Source organism: Bombina bombina, chromosome 7 (assembly GCF_027579735.1).
Source record: "Bombina bombina isolate aBomBom1 chromosome 7, aBomBom1.pri, whole genome shotgun sequence".
Classification (NCBI taxonomy): Eukaryota; Metazoa; Chordata; class Amphibia; order Anura; family Bombinatoridae; genus Bombina; species Bombina bombina.
In genome coordinates, this window is record NC_069505.1 from 231,452,520 (window position 1) to 231,474,272 (window position 21,753).

General features: G+C 36.1%; 1 protein-coding gene across 1 annotated transcript in view; it reads left to right on the plus strand.

Annotated features, from left to right (window-relative positions):
• The window catches only part of OTOG (otogelin), a 576,525-nt gene that overhangs the window by 124,596 nt on the left and 430,176 nt on the right, over nucleotides 1-21,753 (plus strand). The window contains 2 exon segments of the mRNA XM_053689346.1: nucleotides 7,373-7,550; nucleotides 8,255-8,379. Of these exon segments, the coding sequence (XP_053545321.1) occupies nucleotides 7,373-7,550; nucleotides 8,255-8,379 (303 nt within the window).

Genomic DNA, 21,753 nt, shown 5'->3' on the forward strand with positions numbered 1-21,753 from the left:
GAAATAAGAACTTTTGCTGGCGAGCGAAACTCAACACTCAATAATTAAAGGACTGCGCCAACATTCTCCCCCTAGACTTCAATGGAGATGCAGAAAAAAAAAAGTTAGCACTTATCGCTTGCGCGCTAACCCAACAGGCGTTATTCAGGGATATGAAACCCACATTTTTTTTCTTTCATGATTCAGATAGAGCAGCAATTTTAAGCAACTTTCTAATTTACTCCTATTATCAAATTTTCTTAGTTTTCTTGGTGTCTTTATTTGAAAAGCAGGAATGTAAGCTTAGGAGCCGGCCCTTTTTTGGTTCAGACCCTGGGTAGCGCTTGCTGATTGGTGGTTACAATCGGGTTAGCACACATGAAGAATTAGTATACAATCCAATGTTCTTCACTTAGAAAAAATAAAAATTTTAGTATTAAATATATATTTCTATATATATATATATATATATCTGATAATCTTGATGTAAAATATATATCAGACTATACAGTTATATATAGGAATATCTGTTTAAAAATACAAAGAACATTTTCCACTAAATAAAGAACATCGAAATAAAACACATTCAGGTAGAATACGAGTTTTACGTTACGGATTTTAACGCTGAAAAATGGCAATTTCAGCGCAATGGCAGTAATGCAGTCATTGCTAGTCGTGTCAGTATAGCTATACCACAAGCATTTTAGCCTGTAATGCAACGTCCATTCCGCACTCCAAAAAATGACATTTTTGCGTGGGATTTTCATAGCGCCGGTATTACAGGTTGTGCGGTGAGGCTAAAAAGTTTGCATTACAAGCTATACTGACACGATCCATACCGCCATCTGAGAGCAGTAGTTATGAGTTTTGCGCAAAAAAAAATGTTTCACAAAACTCATAACTAAACTGTTACACAGTACACTAACACCCATAAACTACATATTAACCTCTAAACCACCACCCTCCCACATTGCAAACACTATATTAAACCTATTAACCCCTTATCTGCCACCCACCCACATCACGACTATTAAATAAATGTATTAACCCCTAATCTGCCGCTCTCGACATCGCCAACACTAATAAAAAGTATTAACCTCTATTCCGCAGCTCCCCGACATCGCCGACACTAATAAAAAAATTTAATCCCTATTCCGCCGCTCCCCGACATCGCCAACACTATAATAAAGCTATTAACCCCTATTCCGCCGCTCCCCAACATCGCCTCCCACATCTCTGCCACTAAATAAACCTATTAAACCCTAAAACGCCGGCCCCCCTACATTGCAAAACACTAAATTAAACTATTAACCCCTAAACCTAACACCCCCTAACTGTAAATTAAAATTACAATATAACTATATTTAAATAAATAAAAACTTACCTCTGAAATAAAAATAAACCTAACATTAAACTATAAATTAACCTAACCTTACTATTCTAATGAAATTAAAAATACTACCAATTAAAAAATCTAAATTACAAATTTAAAAAAACCTAACACTATGAGAAAAATTAAAACATCTAAAATTACAATAAATAATAAACACTAAATTACGAAAAATAAAAAACACTAAGGCCTAGATTTAGAGTTCTGCGTTAGCCGTCAAAAGCAGCGTTAAGGGGTCCTAACGCTGGCTTTGGCCGGCCGCTGGTATTTAGAGTCAGGCAGGAAAGGGTCTAACGCTCACTCTCCAGCCGCGACTTTTTCATACCGCAGATCCCCTTACGTCAATTGCGTATCCTATCTTTTCAATGGGATCTTCCTAACGCTGGTATTTAGAGTCTTGGCTGAAGTGAGCGGTAGACCCTTTACCGACAAGACTCCAGCCGCAGAAAAAAGTCAGTAGTTAAGAGCTTTATGGGCTAACGCCGGTTTATAAAGCTCTTAACTACTGTGCTCTAAAGTACACTAACACCCATAAACTACCTATGTACCCCTAAACCGAGGTCCCCCCACATCGCCGCCACTATACTAAATATTTTTAACCCCTAATCTGCCGACCGCACACGGCCGCCACCTACATTATCCCTATGAACCCCTAATCTGCTGCCCCTAACATCGCCGACCCCTATATTATATTTATTAACCCCTAATCTCCCCCCCCAATATCTCCACTACCTTACCTACACTTATTAACCCCAAATCTGCTGACCGGACCTTGCCGCTACTCTAATAAAGTTATTAACCCCTAAACCGCCGCACTCCCGCCTCGCAAACCCTATAATAAATAGTATTAACCCCTAATCTGCCCTCCCTAACTTCGCCGCCACCTAACTTCAAGTATTAACCCCTAATCTGCCGACTGGACCTCGCCGCTACTATAATAAATGTATTAACCCCTAAAGCTAAGTCTAACCCTAACCCTAACACCTCCCCTAAATTAAATATAATTTTAATCTAACAAAATAAATTAAATATTATTAACTAAATTATTCCTATTTAAATCTAAATACTTACCTGTAAAATAAACCCTAATATAGCCACAATATAACGAATAATTATATTGTAGCTATTTTAGGATTTATATTTATTTGACAGGCAACTTTGTATTTATTTTAACTAGGTACAATAGCTATTAAATAGTTATTTACTATTTAATAGCTACCTATTTAAAATAATTACAAAATTACCTGTAAAATAAATCCTAACCTAAGTTACAATTAAACCTAACACTACACTATCAATAAATAAATTAAATCAATTAACTACAATTACCTACAATTAAATAAACTAAACTAAATTACAAAAAAAACAAAGACTAAATTACAAAAAATAAGAAAAGATTACAAGAATTTTAAGCTAATTACACCTACTCTAAGCCCCCTAATAAAATAACAAAGCCCCCCAAAATAATAAAGGTCCCTACCCTATTCTAAATTAAAAAGTAACCAGCTCTTTTACCAGCCCTTAAAAGGGCTTTTTGCGGGGCATGCCCCAAAGTAAACAGCTCTTTTTCCTGTAAAAAAACCCCACAATACCACCCCCCAACATTACAACCCACCACCCACATACCCCTACTCTAACCCGAACCCCCTTTAAATAAACCTAACACTACCCCCCTGAAGATCTCCCTACCTTGAGTCGTGTTCACCCAGCCGGGCACCGATGGACCAAAAGAGGACATCCGGAGCGGCAGAAATCTTCATCCTATCTGGGCAGAAGAGGACATCCGGACCGGCAGACATCTTCATCCAAGCGGCATCTTCTATCTTTATCCATCCGACGAGGAGCGGCTCCATCTTCAAGACCTCCGGTGCGGAACATCCTCTTCCTTCCGACGACTACCGACGAATGAAGGTTCCTTTAAGTGACGTCATTCAAGATGGTGTCCCTCGAATTCCGATTGGCTGATAGGATTCTATCAGCCAATCGGAATTAAGGTAGGAAAAATCTGATTGGCTGATTGAATCAGCCAATCTGATTGAAGTTCAATCGGATTGGCTGATCCAATCAGCCAATCAGATTGAGCTTGCATTCTATTGGCTGATAGGAACAGCCAATAGAATGCAAGCTCAATCTGATTGGCTGATTGGATCAGCCAATCCGATTGAACTTGAATCTGATTGGCTGATTCAATCAGCCAATCAGATTTTTCCCACCTTAATTCCGATTGGCTGATAGAATCCTATCAGCCAATCGGAATTCGAGGGATGCCATCTTGGATGACGTCACTTAAAGGAACCTTCATTCGTTGGTAGTCGTCGGAAGGAAGAGGATGATCCGCGCCGGAGGACTTGAAGATGGAGGCGCTCCTCGTCGGATGGATGAAGATAGAAGATGCCGCTTGGATGAAGATGTCTGCCGGTCCGGATGTCCTCTTCTGCCCGGATAGGATGAAAACTTCTGCTGCTCCAGATCTCCTCTTTTGGTCCATCGGTGCCCGGCTGGGTGAACACGACTCAAGGTAGGGAGATCTTCAGGGGGGTAGTGTTAGGTTTATTTAAGGGGGGGTTTGGGTTAGAGTAGGGGTATGTGGGTGGTGGGTTGTAATGCTGGGGGGTGGTATTGTGGGTTTTTTACAGGCAAAAGAGCTGTTTACTTTGGGGCATGCCCTGCAAAAAGCCCTTTTAAAGGCTGGTAAAAGAGCTGGTTACTTTTTAATTTAGAATAGGGTAGGGACCTTTATTATTTTGGGGGGTTTTGTTATTTTATTAGGGGGCTTAGAGTAGGTGTAATTAGCTTAAATTTCTTGTAATCTTTTTTTATTTTTTGTAATTTAGTGTTTTTTTATTGTAATTTAGTTAGTTTATTTAATTGCAGGTAATTGTAATTAATTGATATAATTTATTTATTGATAGTGTAGTGTTAGGTTTAATTGTAACTTAGCTTAGGATTTATTTAACAGGTAATTTTGTAATTATTTTAACTAGATAGCTAATTAATAGTAAATAACTATTTAATAGCTATTGTACCTAGTTAAAATAAATACAAAGTTGCCTGTAAAATAAATATAAATCCTAAAATAGCTACAATATAATTATTCGTTATATTGTAGCTATATTAGGGTTTATTTTACAGGTAAGTATTTAGATTTAAATAGGAATACTTTAGTTAATAATATTTAATTTATTTCGTTAGATTAAAATTATATTTAATTTAGGGGGGGTGTTAGGGTTAGGGTTAGACTTAGCTTTAGGGGTTAATACATTTATTATAGTAGCTGCGAGGTCTGGTCGGCAGATTAGGGGTTAATACTTGAAGTTAGGTGGCGGCGAAGTTAGGGAGGGCAGATTAGGGGTTAATACTATTTATTATAGGGTTTGCGAGGCGAGAGTGCAGCAGTTTAGGGGTTAATACATTTATTAGAGTAGCGGCGAGGTCCGGTCGGCAGATTAGGGGTTAATAAGTGTAGGTAAGGTAGCAGCGACATTGGGGGGGGCAGATTAGGGGTTAATAAATATAATATAGGGGTCAGCGATGTTAGGGGCAGCAGATTAGGGGTACATAGGTATAATGTAGGTTGCGGCGGTGTTCGGAGCGGCAGATTAGGGGTTAATAATATAATGCAGGTGTCAGCGATAGCGGGGGCGGCAGATTAGGGGTTAATAAGTGTAAGTTTAGGGGTAATTAGACTCGGGGTTCATGTTAGGGTGTTAGGTGCAAACTTAGAAAGTGTTTCCCCATAGGAAACAATGGGGCTGCGTTAGGAGCTGAACGCTGCTTTTTTCAGGTGTTAGGTTTTTTTTTCAGCCCAAACTGCCCCATTGTTTCCTATGGGGATATTGTGCACGAGCACCGTAAGCAGCGCTGGTATTGAGGGTTGAAGTGGCGGAACATTAGGCTCAACGCACCCTTTTTGGAGCCTAACGCAGCCCCTCAGACAACTCTAAATACCAGCGTTGTCTTAAGGGTGCATTGGGAAAAAAAGCGGCGTTAGCTACGCGGGTCTTTACCGACAAAACTCTAAATCTAGGCGTAAGCTTGCAAAAAATAATAAATTAAATTATCAAAATAAAAAGAATTACACCTAATCTAATAGCCCTATACAAATTAAAAAGCCCCCCCAAATAAAAACACCCCCTAGCCTACAATAAACTACCAATAGCCCTTGAAAGGGCCTTTTGTAGGGCATTGCCCTAAGTTAAACAGCTCTTTTACCTTTAAAACGAAATACAAAGCTCCCCCAATGCCGCCTGAAGACTTCTCACCACCTAGATGTACGAACTTCAGCAACCGTGAGTAGATATTCTGGGTTTAGTGTTAGGTATTTTTTTTATTTTTTGGGGTGGTTTTTTTTCAGATTAGGGTTTGGCCTTTTGAAAAAGAGCTAAATGCCCTTTTAAGGGCAATGAAAAAGAGCTGAATGCCCTTTTAAGGGCAATGTCCATACAAATGCCCTTTTAGGGGCAATGGGTAGCTTAGGTTTTTTTTAGAGTTAGGTTTTTTATTTTGGGGGGTTGGTTGGGTGGTGGGTTTTACTGTTGGGACTTTGTATTTTTTTTTTTTTTTTACAGGTAAAAGAGCTTTTTTATTTTTATAGGGCTATTAGATTAGGTGTAATTGTTTTTATTTTTGATAATTTCGTTTATTATTTTTGTAAGTTTAGTGTTTTTATTTTTCGTAATTTAGTGTTTATTATTTTTGTAATTTTAGATTTTTTTATTTTTCTCGTAGTGTTTTTTTAAATTTTAAATTTAGTATTTTTATTTGGTGGATTTTTTTTATTTTATTAGAATAGTAAGGTTAGGTTAATTTATAGTTTAATGTTAGGGTTATTTTTATTTCAGAGGAAAGTTTTTATTTATTTAAATATAGTTATATTGTAATTTAAAGTTAGGTTTAGGGGGTAATAGTTTAATTTAGTGTTTTGCGTTGTGGGGGGCCAGCAGTTTAGGGGTTAATAGGTTTATTTAGTGGCGGAGATGTGGGAGGCAGGAGGTTTAGGGGTTAATAGGTTTATTTAGTTGCGGAGATGTGGGAGGCCGGAGGTTTAGGGGAAATAACTTTATTATAGTGTCGGCGAGCAGCGGAATAGGGGTTAAAAACTTTATTATAGTGGCGTTGATGTTGTGAAGCGGCGGAATAGGGGTAATTACTTTATTATAATGGCAGTGATGCCGGGGAGCGGCGGAATAGGGGTTAATAACTTTTATTAGTGTAGGCGATGTCAGGAGCGACAGATTAGGGGTGTTTAGACTAGGGGGTTATGTTAGCGTGTTAGGTTTAAACGTAGCTTTTCCCCATAGTCATTAATGGGATGGTGTTACAGAGAATTTTTATTCTGCACTTCAGGTGTTAGTTTTTTTTCTAACACTTTCTCCCCATTGATGTCTATGGGGGAAAGCGCGCACAAGCACGTCAAAGCAGCCCTTGGATTTTGTACGGTATGGAGCTTAACGCCACCATATTGCACGCACAAGGAAGGTTTTCAGTAACTCGTAATGGCAGCGCTATGGAGGGTGAAATAACGCAACTTTTTTGGCGTTATTAGTTTTGCTCCCAGTTTAGCGCAAAACTCATAATCTAGGTGATTATTAAGTTATATTGTTATAGAATTATTATTTAGACACATATTTATTATAGTACGTTGCAGTACATTTTTTATTAATATTTATATGATTATTTTCTATGAGGTAGTGTTCATTTGAGTATAACAATTTATTTTAATGTATTTATGTTGTGTTATTGTGCAACTTTTATTTTAGCCTAACCCTTCATGCAAGGTCTTCAGTTGTGCTAACTCGACGCGCATTAAATTATTTTGCGCTCTAGTGAACATGTTTACTTTTCAACTTGAAATATGAGCGCAAATTAACACAGGCACGTTATTTCAATATCGCATGCTCACGTTTACGCGCCACTTGTTATCTAGCCCTAAGTGCGTATATGCAATAAAAATGGGGACGTTTACTATCGCATTAAGTTTACCTATATTTGTGTTTTCTACAGATGCTTTTGAGATCAGGAAGCTGTCTTCTGTGTTTGTTCAAATAAAGACTCACATTGGTTTACAAATACAATATGACAAAGAGGGGCTCAGGCTTTATATTCAGCTTGAAGGAAGGTGGAAGGACGATACTGCTGGGCTTTGTGGAACTTTCAATGAAAACACACAGGATGATTTCCTGTATGTACTTTTTTTACTAAAAAGATTTGCAAAATCCCTTTTTATCATTTGTCTCATTTATATTTTCTTCTGGCTACCGGATTTTGTTTATTATGTTAGGGGATGTTCATTTATAATTCCTCAAAGGAACATCATATATTGTTTTGCCTGCATTCAAAATGAAGATTTTAACATCATTTATATGCTTTAGGGGCAGGGTAGAAATCTATCTTTCCCTGCTGGAAAAAAATATTTGTTTTATTTGTATGCTTTTTGGATGTCATTGTTAACCAATGGGACTTTGTTAGTTGTTCTTATTAGCCAGTAAGCCATATATTTCATTGGGTGAGGTGTGGGCAAGCAAGAATATCAGTAAGCTTCAAAACCAATTTAACCTTTTTTTCTTTCATTAACAAAATATCTTAAATCTTAAAAAGTGCTCTTTCATACATGTTCTTTATTTCTTGTGTTTAATGCTTCATTAAAGGGAACCAAACTCAAAATTTGATTCCCCATATAATATTTTTTTAACTTTGCTAAATAAAAACTATGTGCAATCAGTCCTCGGGGTCCAGTTGTACGCAGGCATGAATGTATTGCAATATGTTTATTTTTTGTTTATTACAATAAACAGCTTTAGCTTGCCTTTTTTATACAATTTTTTCAGCATGTTTAAATTAGTGACGTTATTTAATTAAGGTTATTTTATTTCTGTATTACTGAAGGTCTCCAGTAGGGGTACCTGAAAGTACGCCGCAGCTGTTTGGAAATGCTTGGAAGATCTCATCAGCGTGCACTTCTGAGCACTTTCCTTCTCCACTAGATCCATGTGATGTTCATTTACAAGCTGGTGAGAATAAAGGGCCAACTGACCGATGTTTTTTCTGCTGTTATTAAAACCTTACAAATATCACACGTTTAGCAAAATAACCATTTTCATTTAGATGTGGATGGATAACTGCCCAATCAATAGGTTGAGTTTCCATTGGTAGTGTTGTATCCATGGCTGTTAAAACTGCTGCAATTAATAATAGCAATGCTATCTGGCTGTCTAAGAAGCTGTTAGATTTGCTTTTTGTGCTCACCAAACTATGGCAATATAAGGCTATTTTAGATCTCATTCAAGTCCGTGGGAGCCAACAAATGATCATTTGCACACAGCTTATATTTATCTCATTTACAGCTTTCATCTTGTCATATGCAGACGTTAATGGAGTCAAATTTTCAATAGCTTTTCCTAAATGTCAACATTCCCTTTATGGCTGATATTTTCAAATCCAAACACATTTAAAATATTTAAATCTAACATCAATGCAATAAAATCATATAAATCCTTAAGAATTATGTTGACTCTAATATTTTATATATAAATAGTACCTACTAATATAAATATTTCATATATTAAATGGTTAAATATTATTTATTAAAAACAATAACTATTTCACATAATTATACAAATGTATTGTTTAAAACCATGAAACAAATGTATTAACTAAACTTAGGAGTCTGAGCAATTAGTTTAGTCCATTTAAACATACTGTATATGTACATGTCTACTGCAGCTCAGACCATCACAGGTGAAGCACAGAACCATACACCATAATAATAGAGTTGCTAAGCAGCAGTCCCTAGGACCCAATTAAAAAAAAAAAAAAAAAATATCAAGTTGTTGCTCTAAGAAATTCAAGGTACGGTTACACTGATCACCTTACAAGATTTGTATGCAGTTGCAAAATACAATGAGGACATACGTAAACTGCGTGAAACATATAAATCAATACAACATTACACCGGGCAATTTACTTAATAACACCAATATAAACGTGGCCATAGAGAGCAATTGATTTCTAGAAATGTGCATTTGTTTTCAGAAGAATCAAAGAAAACGCCATTTTCGTTATTTTCATTGCTTTACCGAAAATTAAACCGTCTGAAACTGAAAAAAAAAAAAAAATCACTTTGTTTCTTTTGTCTGGTGTATGCTGTTTTTATGATGCAAGCAGACATTATCCAATGAAAGCAAACCAGGAGGGAGCAGCAGAATAGATTGACAGTTTCTCTCAGCCTGTCAGGGGAAGCCTGTGACACTTTCTAGCCAACCAGCACTCTCAGGGGGAGGGAGGAAAGTGAAAGGGAGATTTTAAACTTATTGCAGAGTGCTCAGCGGCTCAGATCATTGTTATTCTTCACTGTGTTAGCAGCACAGCAATAGCAGTTTATTGTGTGACTGTGTCCCCCTAATTATATTATTTTAAATACGTTTACTTATTGGATTTAAATATAGTCTAATACTATAGTATAGTAACTACTTATCTTATTTGTTAAAATACAAGTTGTTTCTTTAACATAAGTTAGTAGTTTTAATTTTAAAAATGTATTAACCCTTGTGTTGCATAGCTAAGCTGCTGGCTTTGTGCTTAGTAATGCAAATATTTTCTTTCATGGTTCAGATAGAGCAAAAACAACATACATATTTAAGTATCTATTCATTTTATTTCTATTATCAATTTTGCTTCATCATCTTGGTATCCTTTGTTGAAGGTTCAGCAATGCTTGGAGGGAGCTAGCTGAACACATTGTTAAGCCAATGAGAAGAGGCATAAATATGCAGCCACCAATCATCCGCTAGCTCCCTTCCTGCTTCTGAACCTCAGCCTACTTTTCAACAAAGGATACCAAGATAATGAAACAAATTACATAAAACAAGTACATTGGAATGTTGTTAAATAGTGCATGCGCTTTTTGAATCATGAATGAAATAAATTGTGTTTTATGACGCTTTAAATATAGACACTTTCACTATAGTAACAATGTGTACGTATAGTACTACTAGTGGTTACTGTCCCTTTGAATATAGACACTTTCAGCATAGTAACTTTATGTACGTATAGTACTACTAGTGGTTACTGTCCCTTTAAATATAGACACTTTCAGTATAGTAACAATATGTACGTATAGTATTAATAGTGGTTACTGTCCTTTTAAATATAGACACTTTCAGTATAGTAACATTATGTTTGTATAGTACTAGTGGTTACTGTCCATTTAAATATAGAAACTTTCAGTATAGTAACATTATGTATGTATAGTACTACTAGTGGTTACTGTCCCTTTAAATATAGACACTTTCAGTATAGTAACATTACGTACCTTTAGTACTACTAGTGGTTACTGTCCCTTTAAATATAGACACTTTCAGTATAGTAACATTATGTTTGTATTGTACTACTAGTGGTTACTGGCCCTTTAAATATAGACACTTTCAGTATAGTAACATTATGTACGTATAGTACTACTAGTGGTTACTGTCCCTTTTAAATATAGACACTTTCAGTATAGTAACATTACGTACTTTAGTACTACTAGTGGTTACTGGCCCTTTAAATATAGACACTTTCAGTATAGTAACATTATGTACGTGTAGTACTACTAGTGGTTACTGTCCCTTTAAATATAGACACTTTCAGTATAGTAACATTATGTACGTATAGTACTACTAGTGGTTACTGTCCCTTTAAATATAAACTCTTTTAGTATAGTAACGTTATTACTAGTGGTTACTGTCCCTTTAAATATAGACACTTTTACCATAGTAACATTATGTACGTATAGTACTACTAGTGGTTACTGTCCCTTTAAATATAGACACTTTTAGCATAGTAACATTATGTACGTATAGTACTACTAGTGGTTACTGTCCTTTTAAATATCAGTATAGTAACATTATGTTTGTATAGTACTACTAGTAGTTACTGTCCCTTTACATATAAACAATTTCAGTATAGTAACATTATGTACGTATAGTACTACTAGTGGTTACTGTCCCTTTAAATATAGACACTTTCAGTATAGTAACATTATGTTTGTATAGTACTACTAGAGGTTACTGTCCATTTAAATATAGAAACTTTCAGTATAGTAACATTATGTAGGTATAGTACTACTAGTGGTTACTGTCCCTTTAAATATAGACACTTTCAGTATAGTAACATTACGCACTTTAGTACTACTAGTGGTTACTGTCCCTTTAAATATAGACACTTTCAGTATAGTAACATTATGTACGTATAGTACTACTAGTGGTTTCTGTACCTTTAAATATAGACACTTTCAGTATAGTAACATTATGTACGTATAGTACTACTAGTGGTTACTGTCCCTTTAAATATAGACACTTTCAGTATTGTAACATTATATACGTATAGCACTACTAGTGGTTACTGTACCTTTAAATATAGACACTTTCAGTATAGTAACATTATGTACGTATAGCACTACTAGTGGTTACTGTACCTTTACATATAGACATTTTCAGTATATTAACATTATGAACGTATAGTACTACTAGTGGTTACTGTCCCTTTAAATATAGACACTTTCAGTATAGTAACATTATGTACGTATAGTACTACTAGTGGTTACTGTACCTTTAAAATATAGACACTTTCAGCATAGTAACATTATGTACGTATAGTACTACTAGTGGTTACTGTACCTTTAAATATAGATACTTTTAGTATAGTACCATTACGTACGTATAGTACTAGTAGTGGTTACTCTCCCCTTAAATATAGACACTTTCAGTATAGTAACATTATGTACGTATAGCACTACTAGTGGTTACTGTACCTTTACATATAGACACTTTCAGTATAGTAACATTGCGTACGTATAGTACTACTAGTGGTTACTGTCCCTTTAAATATAGATACTTTCAGTATAGTAACATTATGTACGTATAGTACTACTAGTGGTTACTGTACCTTTAAATATAGACACTTTCAGTATAGTAACATTATGTACGTATAGTACTACTAGTGGTTACTGTCCCTTTAAATATAGACACTTTCAGTATAGTAACATTATGTACGTATAGTACTACTAGTGGTTTCTTTACCTTTAAATATAGACACTTTCAGTATAGTACCATTGCGTACGTATAGTACTACTAGTGGTTACTGTCCCTTTAAATATAGACACTTTCAATATAGTAACATTATGTACGTATAGTACTACTAGTGGTTACTGTCCCTTTAAATATAGACACTTTCAGCATAGTAACATTATGAACGTATAGTACTACTAGTGGTTACTGTCCCTTTAAATACAGACACTTTTACCATAGTAACATTATGTACGTATAGTACTACTAGTGGTTACTTTCCCTTAAATAAAGACACTTTTAGCATAGTAACATTATGTACGTATAGTACTATTAGTGGTTATTGTCCATTTAAATATTAGTATAGTAACATTATGTTTGTATAGTACTATTAGTAGTTACTGTCCCTTTACATATAAACACTTTCAGTATAGTAACATTATGTACATATAGTACTACTAGTGGTTACTGTCCCTTTAAATATAGACACTTTCAGTATAGTAACATTACGTATGTATATTACTACTAGTGGTTACTGTCCCTTTAAACATAGACACTTTCAGTATAGTAACATTATGTATATATAGTACTACTAGTGGTTACTGTACCTTTAAATATAGACACTTTCAGCATAGTAACATTATGTACGTATAGTACTACTAGTGGTTACTGTACCTTTAAATATAGACACTTTCAGTATAGTAACATTATGTACGTATAGTACTACTAGTGGTTACTGTACCTTTAAATATAGACACTTTCAGCATAGTAACATTATGTACGTATAGTACTACTAGTGGTTACTGTACCTTTAAATATAGACACTTTCAGCATAGTAACATTATGTACGTATAGTACTACTAGTGGTTACTGTACCATTAAATATAGACACTTTCAGTATAGTAACATTATGTTCGTATAGTACTACTAGTGGTTACTGTACCTTTAAATATAGACACTTTCAGCATAGTAACATTATGTACATATAGTACTACTAGTGGTTACTGTACCTTTAAATATAGACACTTTCAGCATAGTAACATTATGTATAGTACTACTAGTGGTTACTGTACCTTTACATATAAACACTTTCAGTATAGTAACATTATGTACGTATAGTACTTCTAGTGGTTACTGTACCTTTAAATATAGACACTTTCAGTATAGTAACATTACTTATGTATAGTACTACTAGTGGTTACTGTCCCTTTAAATATAGACACTTTCATCATAGTAACATTACGTACGTATAGTACTACTAGTGGTTACTGTCCCCTCAAGCAAAGTTTTAGTTTTACAAAAAATGCAGTGCACACAAATTAGAGGTATACATAGAACAGATTTAAGAACTACATAAAATGACAATTTTAAAGCTAATATAGAGGATTACATCTTTAGATAAAGAAAAATTTAAATTTCAAACTAAATTTGTCATTAACGAAAACGACCATAAACGAAAACAAACTAAAATGAAAATTTTAAATTTAATGAAAATAAAATTTCGGACTAAACAAAGTTTTCCCTTTGCACATTTCTATTGAATTCTACCATATTTGAATTGGAGAAAATTATGATATATGTTAAGCAGTTTGAGATTGCAACATAAAAGGTTTAATTGTGTGCTGTAAACAAACTTTTCAATCAACTCATTATTTATTGTGTTTCCCTTTCCTGTGGGCTTTATAATTCCCATGAAAATTGGAAGTGCAGATTTCACAAGCCAAAAAATGCTATATTTCACACAGTCATTGTTGGCTCACTGTAGAACGTCATTTTTATGTGCCCGTAATTTACTTCAGCAGAATAATAAAGTAAGGCAAACTTAGATTTCCGCATGGTGGTACCAATAACTTTTTGGACACTACAACATTGCACACATTTATTCACTGTTTAAATAACTGATGTAATTTTGAAAACATATCTACATATTATTTTTCGCTTAATATTTACTTTGAATACTTAAAAAACAATTATGTCTACTATTTATTTAATCTTTTATGTTGGCATCAGCAAAACAGAAAAAAAGCAGCAGAAGACTTCTCCAAATGGGTAAAATATGTAATTAATTTAAATATAACATCAACCAATATGCAATCAGCACTTATCAACACTTGAGAGGTGCTATACAAAGCTCAACCCAAGACCAAAACATATTGAGCTCCATGTACTAAGCGGCAGGCGGACAGCTTCTCAACTCGCGAAGCTATCCACCCGCCTTTGCTACACACAGGCAGCGGATGTGTTGATCCGCTTGCCCATATGTATCATTACACACTCATCGGAGTGTGTAATGCCCGCCCCTTCATTCCCGCGACCAATCGCGAGACTGAAGGGGCTGTCAATCACCGAGAGCGAGCAAGCTCTCGGTGATTTTCCTTCGCCACCTCAGAGGTGGCGTAGGGTGTAAGAAGCAGCAGTATAATGACCGCTGCTTCTTACATTGCGGGAAGCAGGCTTGCATATGTGAACCTGCCCCGCAAGGGCTCCGGTGCAGCTTTCGCTGTTTCGTACATGGAGTCAATTAAAAAGATAGGGCGCGATTGCATATGTGGCGTCGCCTGAAAAAGACAGCGTCGCCGGTTTTTAGTTGGATATTGCTATCACATATACGGCGCCGCATATAAATGCAGCGCGTATATTTCACCCGTCGCCCGCTAATTTTACTCCAATAAGCTAACAGAACCGCATCGCAAGTCGGCATTACATATTCAGCTCAAGGACTTACGCGGTGAAAATGGTGAAATTTTACTGCATTTTCACCTCACCACACATAGACAGGCGCAGCAAGCCTTGCGCTGAAAATGTGAGCACCGTAACTCCCTGGAAGTATTAATAAACACCTAAGGCAGGCGCAGTATCTATCTACCTGACCAACCGCCATCTCCCACCACAAAATAAAGTATATTAACCCCCAATCCGCCAACCACCACATCACAATATGCCTAATTAAACTATTAACCCCTAATCTGGCATTCACCCACATCGCAATCTACCTAATAAAAGTATTAACCCCTAATCCGCCACGCCCCAACATCACAAAGTAACTAATTAAACTATTAATCCCAAAACCGCCAACCCCCCCACATCACAATAAACCTAAATAAACTTTTTTGGCTGTACTGCAAATTAACTTACGCAATTTTCATAAAGTTTTTTTTAAATGGTACTTCCATAGCGCCGATATTACAAGCTTTTTTTTTTGGAGGCCAAAATGTGAGCGGTACAGCCTATCCCGCAAGATTCGTATTGCATTCTAAAGTCAGTAGTTACAAGTTTTACGCTACAAAGCTGTAGCATAAAACTCATAACTAAAGTGCTAAAAAGTACACTAACACCCATAAACTACCTATTAACCCCTAAACCGAGGCCCTCCCGCATCGCAAACACTGAAATAAAATTATTAACCCCTAATATGCCGCTCCCGACATCGCCGCCACTATAATAAACATATTAACCCCTAAACCGCTGCACTCCTGCATCGTAAACACTAGTTAAATATTATTAACCCCTAATCTGCTGTCCCTAACATCGCCACCACCTTCCAACATTTATTAACCCCTAATCTGCTGCCCCCAACGTCGCCGCCACTATACTAAATTTATTAACCCATAATCCTAACTCTAACCCTAACCCTAACACCAACAAATTTGAATATAATTAAAATAAATCTAAATAAAAATGAATATCATTAACTAAATAATTCCTATTTAAAACTAAACACTTAACTATAAAATAAACCCTAAGCTAGTTACAATATAACTAATAGTTACATTGTAGCTAGCTTAGGGTTTATTTTTATTTTACAGGCAAGTTTGTATTTATTTTAATTAGGTAGATTAGTTACTAAATAGTTATTAACTATTTACTAACTACCTAGCTAAAATAAATACAAATTTACCTGTAAAATAAAACCTAACCTGTCTTACAATAAAACCTAACCTTACACTACAATTAAATAAATTAAATTAATTAAATACAATTATCTAAATTACAAAAAAAAAAACACTAAATTACACAAAATAAAAAACAAATGATCAGATATTTAAACTAATTACACCTGTTCCAATCAGCCAATAGAATGCAAGCTCAATCCTATTGGCTAATTGGATCAGCCAATAGGATTGAAGCTCAATCCTATTGGCTAATTGCATCAGCCAAAAAGGATTTTTTTCACCTTTAATTCCGATTGGCTGATTTCTATCAGCCAATCAGAATTCAAGGGACGCCATCTTGGATGACGTCATTTAAAGCAACCTTCATTCTGGAAGAAGACTTCGGTGAAAGAGGATGCTCCGCGCCAGATGTCTTGAATATGGAGCCGCTCCGCGCCGGATGGATAAAGATAGAAGATGCCATCTGTATGAAGACTTCTGCCCATCTGGAGGACCACTTCTTCTGGCATGGATGAAGACTTCTCCCGGCTTCGTTGAGGACTTCTTGCTGCTTCGCTGAGGACTTCTCTCAGCTTCGTTGAGGATGGATGTCGGCGCTTCAAAACTGTAAGTGGATCTTCAGGGGTTAGTGTTAGGTTTTTTTAAGGGTTTATTGGGTGGGTTTTATTTTTAGGTTAGGGTTTGGGCAGCAATAGAGCTAAATGCCCTTTTAACGGCAATGCCCATCCAAATGCCCTTTTCAGGGCAATGGGGAGCTTAGGTTTTTTTTAGTTAGGATTTTATTTGGGGGGTTTGGTTGTGTGTGTGGGGGGGGTTACTGTTAGGGGGTTGTTTGTATTTTTTTTACAGTTAAAAGAGCTGATTTATTTGGGGCAATGCCCCACAAAGGCCCTTTTAAGGGCTATTGGTAGTTTAGTTTAGGCTAGGGTTTTTTTTTTTTTTTTGGGGGGGGGGGCTTTTTTATTTTGATAGGGCTATTAGATTAGGTGTAATTAGTTTAAATATCTGATAATTTGTTTTTTATTTTGTGTAATTTAGTGTTTGTTTGTTTTTGTAATTTAGGTAATTGTATTTAATTAATTTAATTTATTTAATTGTAGTGTAATGTTAGGTTTTATTGTAAGACAGGTTAGGTTTTATTTTACAGGTATATTTGTATTTATTTTAACTAGTTAGTTAGTAAATAGTTAATAACTATTTAGTAACTATTCTACCTAGTTAAAATACATACAAACTTGCCTGTAAAATAAAAATAAACCCTAAGCTAGCTACAATGTAACTATTAGTTATATTGTAGCTAGCTTAGGTTTTATTTTATAGGTATTTAGTTTTAAATGGGAAATATTTAGTTAGTGATATTAATTTTTATTTAGATTTATTTAATTATATTTAAGTTAGGGGGTGTTAGGGTTAGGGTTAGACTTAGGTTTAGGGGTTAATAAATTTAGTATAGTGGCAGCGACGTTGGGGGCGGCATATTAGGGGTTAATAAATGTAGATAGGTGGCAGCAATGTTAGGGCGGCAGATTAAGGGTTAATAATATTTAACTAGTGTTTGCGATCCTGGAGTGCAGCAGTTTAGGGGTTAATATGTTTATTATAATGGCAGCAACATTGGGTGCGGCAGATTAGGGGTTAATAAGTGTAGATGGGTTGCGGCGACATTGGGGGTGGGAGATTAGTGGTTAATAAATATAATTTAGGTGTCGACGATGGGGGCAGCAGATTAGGGATTAATAAGTATAATGTAGGTGTCTGCGATGTCCGGAGCAGCAGATTTGGGATTAATAATATAATGTAGGTGTCGCCAATGTTGGGGGTGGCAGATTAGGGGTTAATAAGTGTAAGATTAGGGTTGTTTAGACTCGGGGGTCATGTTAGGGTGTTAGGTGTAATTATACATTTAGTTTCCCCATAGGAATCAATGGGGCTGGGTTACGGAGCTTTACGCTTCTTTAATGCAGGTGTTAGGCTTTTTTTCAGCCGGCTCTCCCCATTGATGTCTATGGGGAAATCGTGCACGAGCACGTACAACCAGCTCACCACTGACTTAAGCAGCGCTGGTATTGGAGTACGGTATGGAGCTCAATTGTGCTCTACGCTCACTTCTTGCCTAATAACGCCGGGTTTATGAAAACCTGTAATACCAGCGCTGTAGGTAAGTGAGCGGTGAGAATAACGTGCAAGTTAGCACCGCACCCCTCATAACGCAAAATAATAAACCAAATTATCAAAAAAAAAAAAAAATTAAACCTAATCCCTATAAAAATAAAGAAGACCCCCAAAATAAAAACACCCCCTAATCTAAACTAAGATACCTATAGCCCTTAAAAGGGCCTTTAGTAGGGCATTGCCCTAAGTTAAACAGCTCTTGTACATTTAAAAATACTAAGTCCCCCCCCTAACAGTAAACCCCCCCTCCCACCAAACCCCCCAAAATAAAAAACTAACACTAAAAAAACCTAATCTACCCATTGCCCCCTAAAAGGGCATTTAGCTCTTTTACAAGCCCATTAAAACCCTAATCTAAAAAAAAAAAGAACCCAACAAATAAAAAAAAATCCTAAATCTAACCCATTAAATATGGGGTACCTTGCATTCCCAATGGCTGAAAAATTAAAATCAGCCAATAGGATTAGAGCTACTTAAATCCTATTGGCTGATTTGAATTAGCCAATAGGATTTCAGTAGCTCAAATTCTATTGGCTAATTCAAATCAGCCAATAGGATTTCAGTAGCTCTAATCCTATTGGCTAATTTTAATTTTTCAGCCAATAGGAATGCAAGGTACCCGATATTTAAACGAGTACCTTGCACTCCCATATTCAGTGTGCAGCGACGATTGTACGAAGAGGATCTCCACGCTCAATGGCTCCTGCCGGTCTTCTGTTCCACGGTCACCTCCACTCCGTGCCGGCTTGGTCCTGGATGAGGATAGAAGAGGTCACAGCTCTGGAAGAAGATATCTTCGCCTCCAAGAAGACTTTACCCCCTGGAAGAAGACCTTCTCCACCGCACTTCAGGAATGGTGAGTACCTATTTGGGGTTTGATTTAGGATTTTTTTTTGGGATGCCCATACAAATGCCGCTTTAGGGTCAATGGGTAGCTTAGGTTTTTTCAGTGTTAGTTTTTTTTTGGGGGGGGGGGTTTGGTTTGTGGAAGGTTTTACTGTTAGGGGAAGAATTAGTTTTTATTTAATGTAGAAGAGCGGCTTAGCTTAGGGCAATGCCCTACAAAAGGCCCTTTTAAGTGCTACTGGTAGTTTAGATTAGGAGTCCCATTTATCAAACTCCGTATGGAGCTTGTGGGCCCGTGTTTCTAAAGACCCGCTGCTCATTGACCCTGTCCGCCTGCTCTGATAAGGCGGACAGGAATCGCCACAATTCAACCCGATCGAGTGCGATCGGGTTGATTGACACCCCCCTGCTGGCGGCCCATTGGCCGAGAGTCTGCAGGAGGCGGCGTTGCACCAGCAGCTCTTGTGAGCTGCTGGTGCAATGATGAATATGGAGAGCGTATTGCTCTCCGCATTCAGCGATGTCTGTCAGACCTTATCCGCACTGTCAGATCAGGTCCGATAGACATTTGATAATTCGGCCTCTAGGGATTGTTTTTATTTTGGGGGGCTTTTTATTTTCATAGGGATTAGGTTTAATTTTTTTAATTTTGATAATTTTATTTTTTTTTCTGTAATGTTAGACTTTTTTAATTTTTTGTAATTTTAGACTAATTTAAATTTAGGTTTTTTATTTTAATTGTAATTTAGTATTTTTTTAATTTTAGGTAATTTGGGTTAATTTAGGGGGTGTTAGGTTATGGGGCTTAGTAATTAAATTAGTTATTTGCATTGTGGGGGTTGGTGATTTAGGGGTTAATAGGTTAATTAGGTTTAATGTGTTGTGGGGGGTTGGCGGTTTAGGGGGTAATAGTGTTGATAGGTAATTTGCGTTGTGGGTGGGTTGACGGATTTGGGGTTAATAGTGTTGATAGGTAGTTGGAGTTGTGGGTTAATGGCAGATTAGGGGTTAATACATATATTAGGTAGAGCGCAATGTGGGTGAATGGCAGGTTAGGGGTTAATACATATATTAGGTAGATTGCGATGTGGGTGAATGGCAGATTAGGGGTTAATACATATATTAGGTAGAGCGCAATGTGGGTGAATGGCAGATTAGGGGTTAATACATATATTAGGTAGATTGAGATATGGGTGAATGGCAGATTAGGGGTTAATACATTTATTAGATATATTGTGTTGTGGGGGGTTGGCAGTTCAGGGGTTAATACTTTTATTATTAGTTGCAATGTGGGGGATTGCAGATACAGAGGTTTTGACATGTCATTTTTTGGGGGAGAGGTTAGACTTTTACGGGAGAATTAACTTTTTTTTTTTTCTTCTTATGCACCGTCAGTTTCTAAACTGCCGTAAGTCACTGGCGACTCCAGAAATGTGCATTTACGCACATTTCTGGACATCACTAGTTTATCTCACTTACGGCAGTTTATGAACTGCCGGCGGAGTTTATGTGATTCCCCGATGTGCAAGGTGAATTTACGGGCGACGCAGGTTTCAGCAGTTACACTGAAGCCTGCGCCGCATATGTTATCTCGCCCAACCTAAAATATAGAATGTGGAATAAAATAGTAAGTTTCTTTAGAATGATGTATAGCTGGATGTATTGTTCACCTACACTATGGGTTTCATTTTATCTTAAAACCACTATCCATTTTACACACAGCCTAATTTCCATTGCTGTTGTAAACTGTTTAAATTGATTGTATAAACAAATATCTCCAATAAAGTCTATGCAGATGTTTTATGTTACCAACAGTTTCCACAGTTGTAAAAAGCAATGGAAACAAGACCATTCTAAGCATAATAATCAGAGGAAAGCTCTGATTATTGTCAACACTCACGCTGCCCACCAGCTAACAGAGATTTCCTCAGACCTTGGTTCGAGGTAAAAGTTCTTTCCCCATTGACTCCTCCCTCCATACAAATAGCCTATAGACCATCATATTGGGTCTTCAGGAAGCTAGACAGTATGGAATATGGTGAAATATTTCAGTATTTTTTTCACAATAATCACAATATATATTAATTTCCAAATTCAAAAATAAAGCCAACCATTGAAAACCTTTTCTGTCTTTATAAGATATTTCTTTTTTTTTTTAAAGTCATATTATTCATGGTATCTCCATTTATTTAATGGAAATCCAGCAATAATCAATACTGGTTGTATATTGTACTAAAGCAAGACTTTTTCAAATTTGTAAAATTGATTATATCTTGGTTCTTTTGCTAATCTGTGAAAATATTTGTAAACGTGTTGCTTTTTTTTGCTAATTAATATTTTTTTGTAAATAAATTAAGGACATTGTTCTAAATAAATAAAAAAAAAACTACTTGGTTCAGAAAAAAATATAACTGTGTGTAGGCAGTTTAAA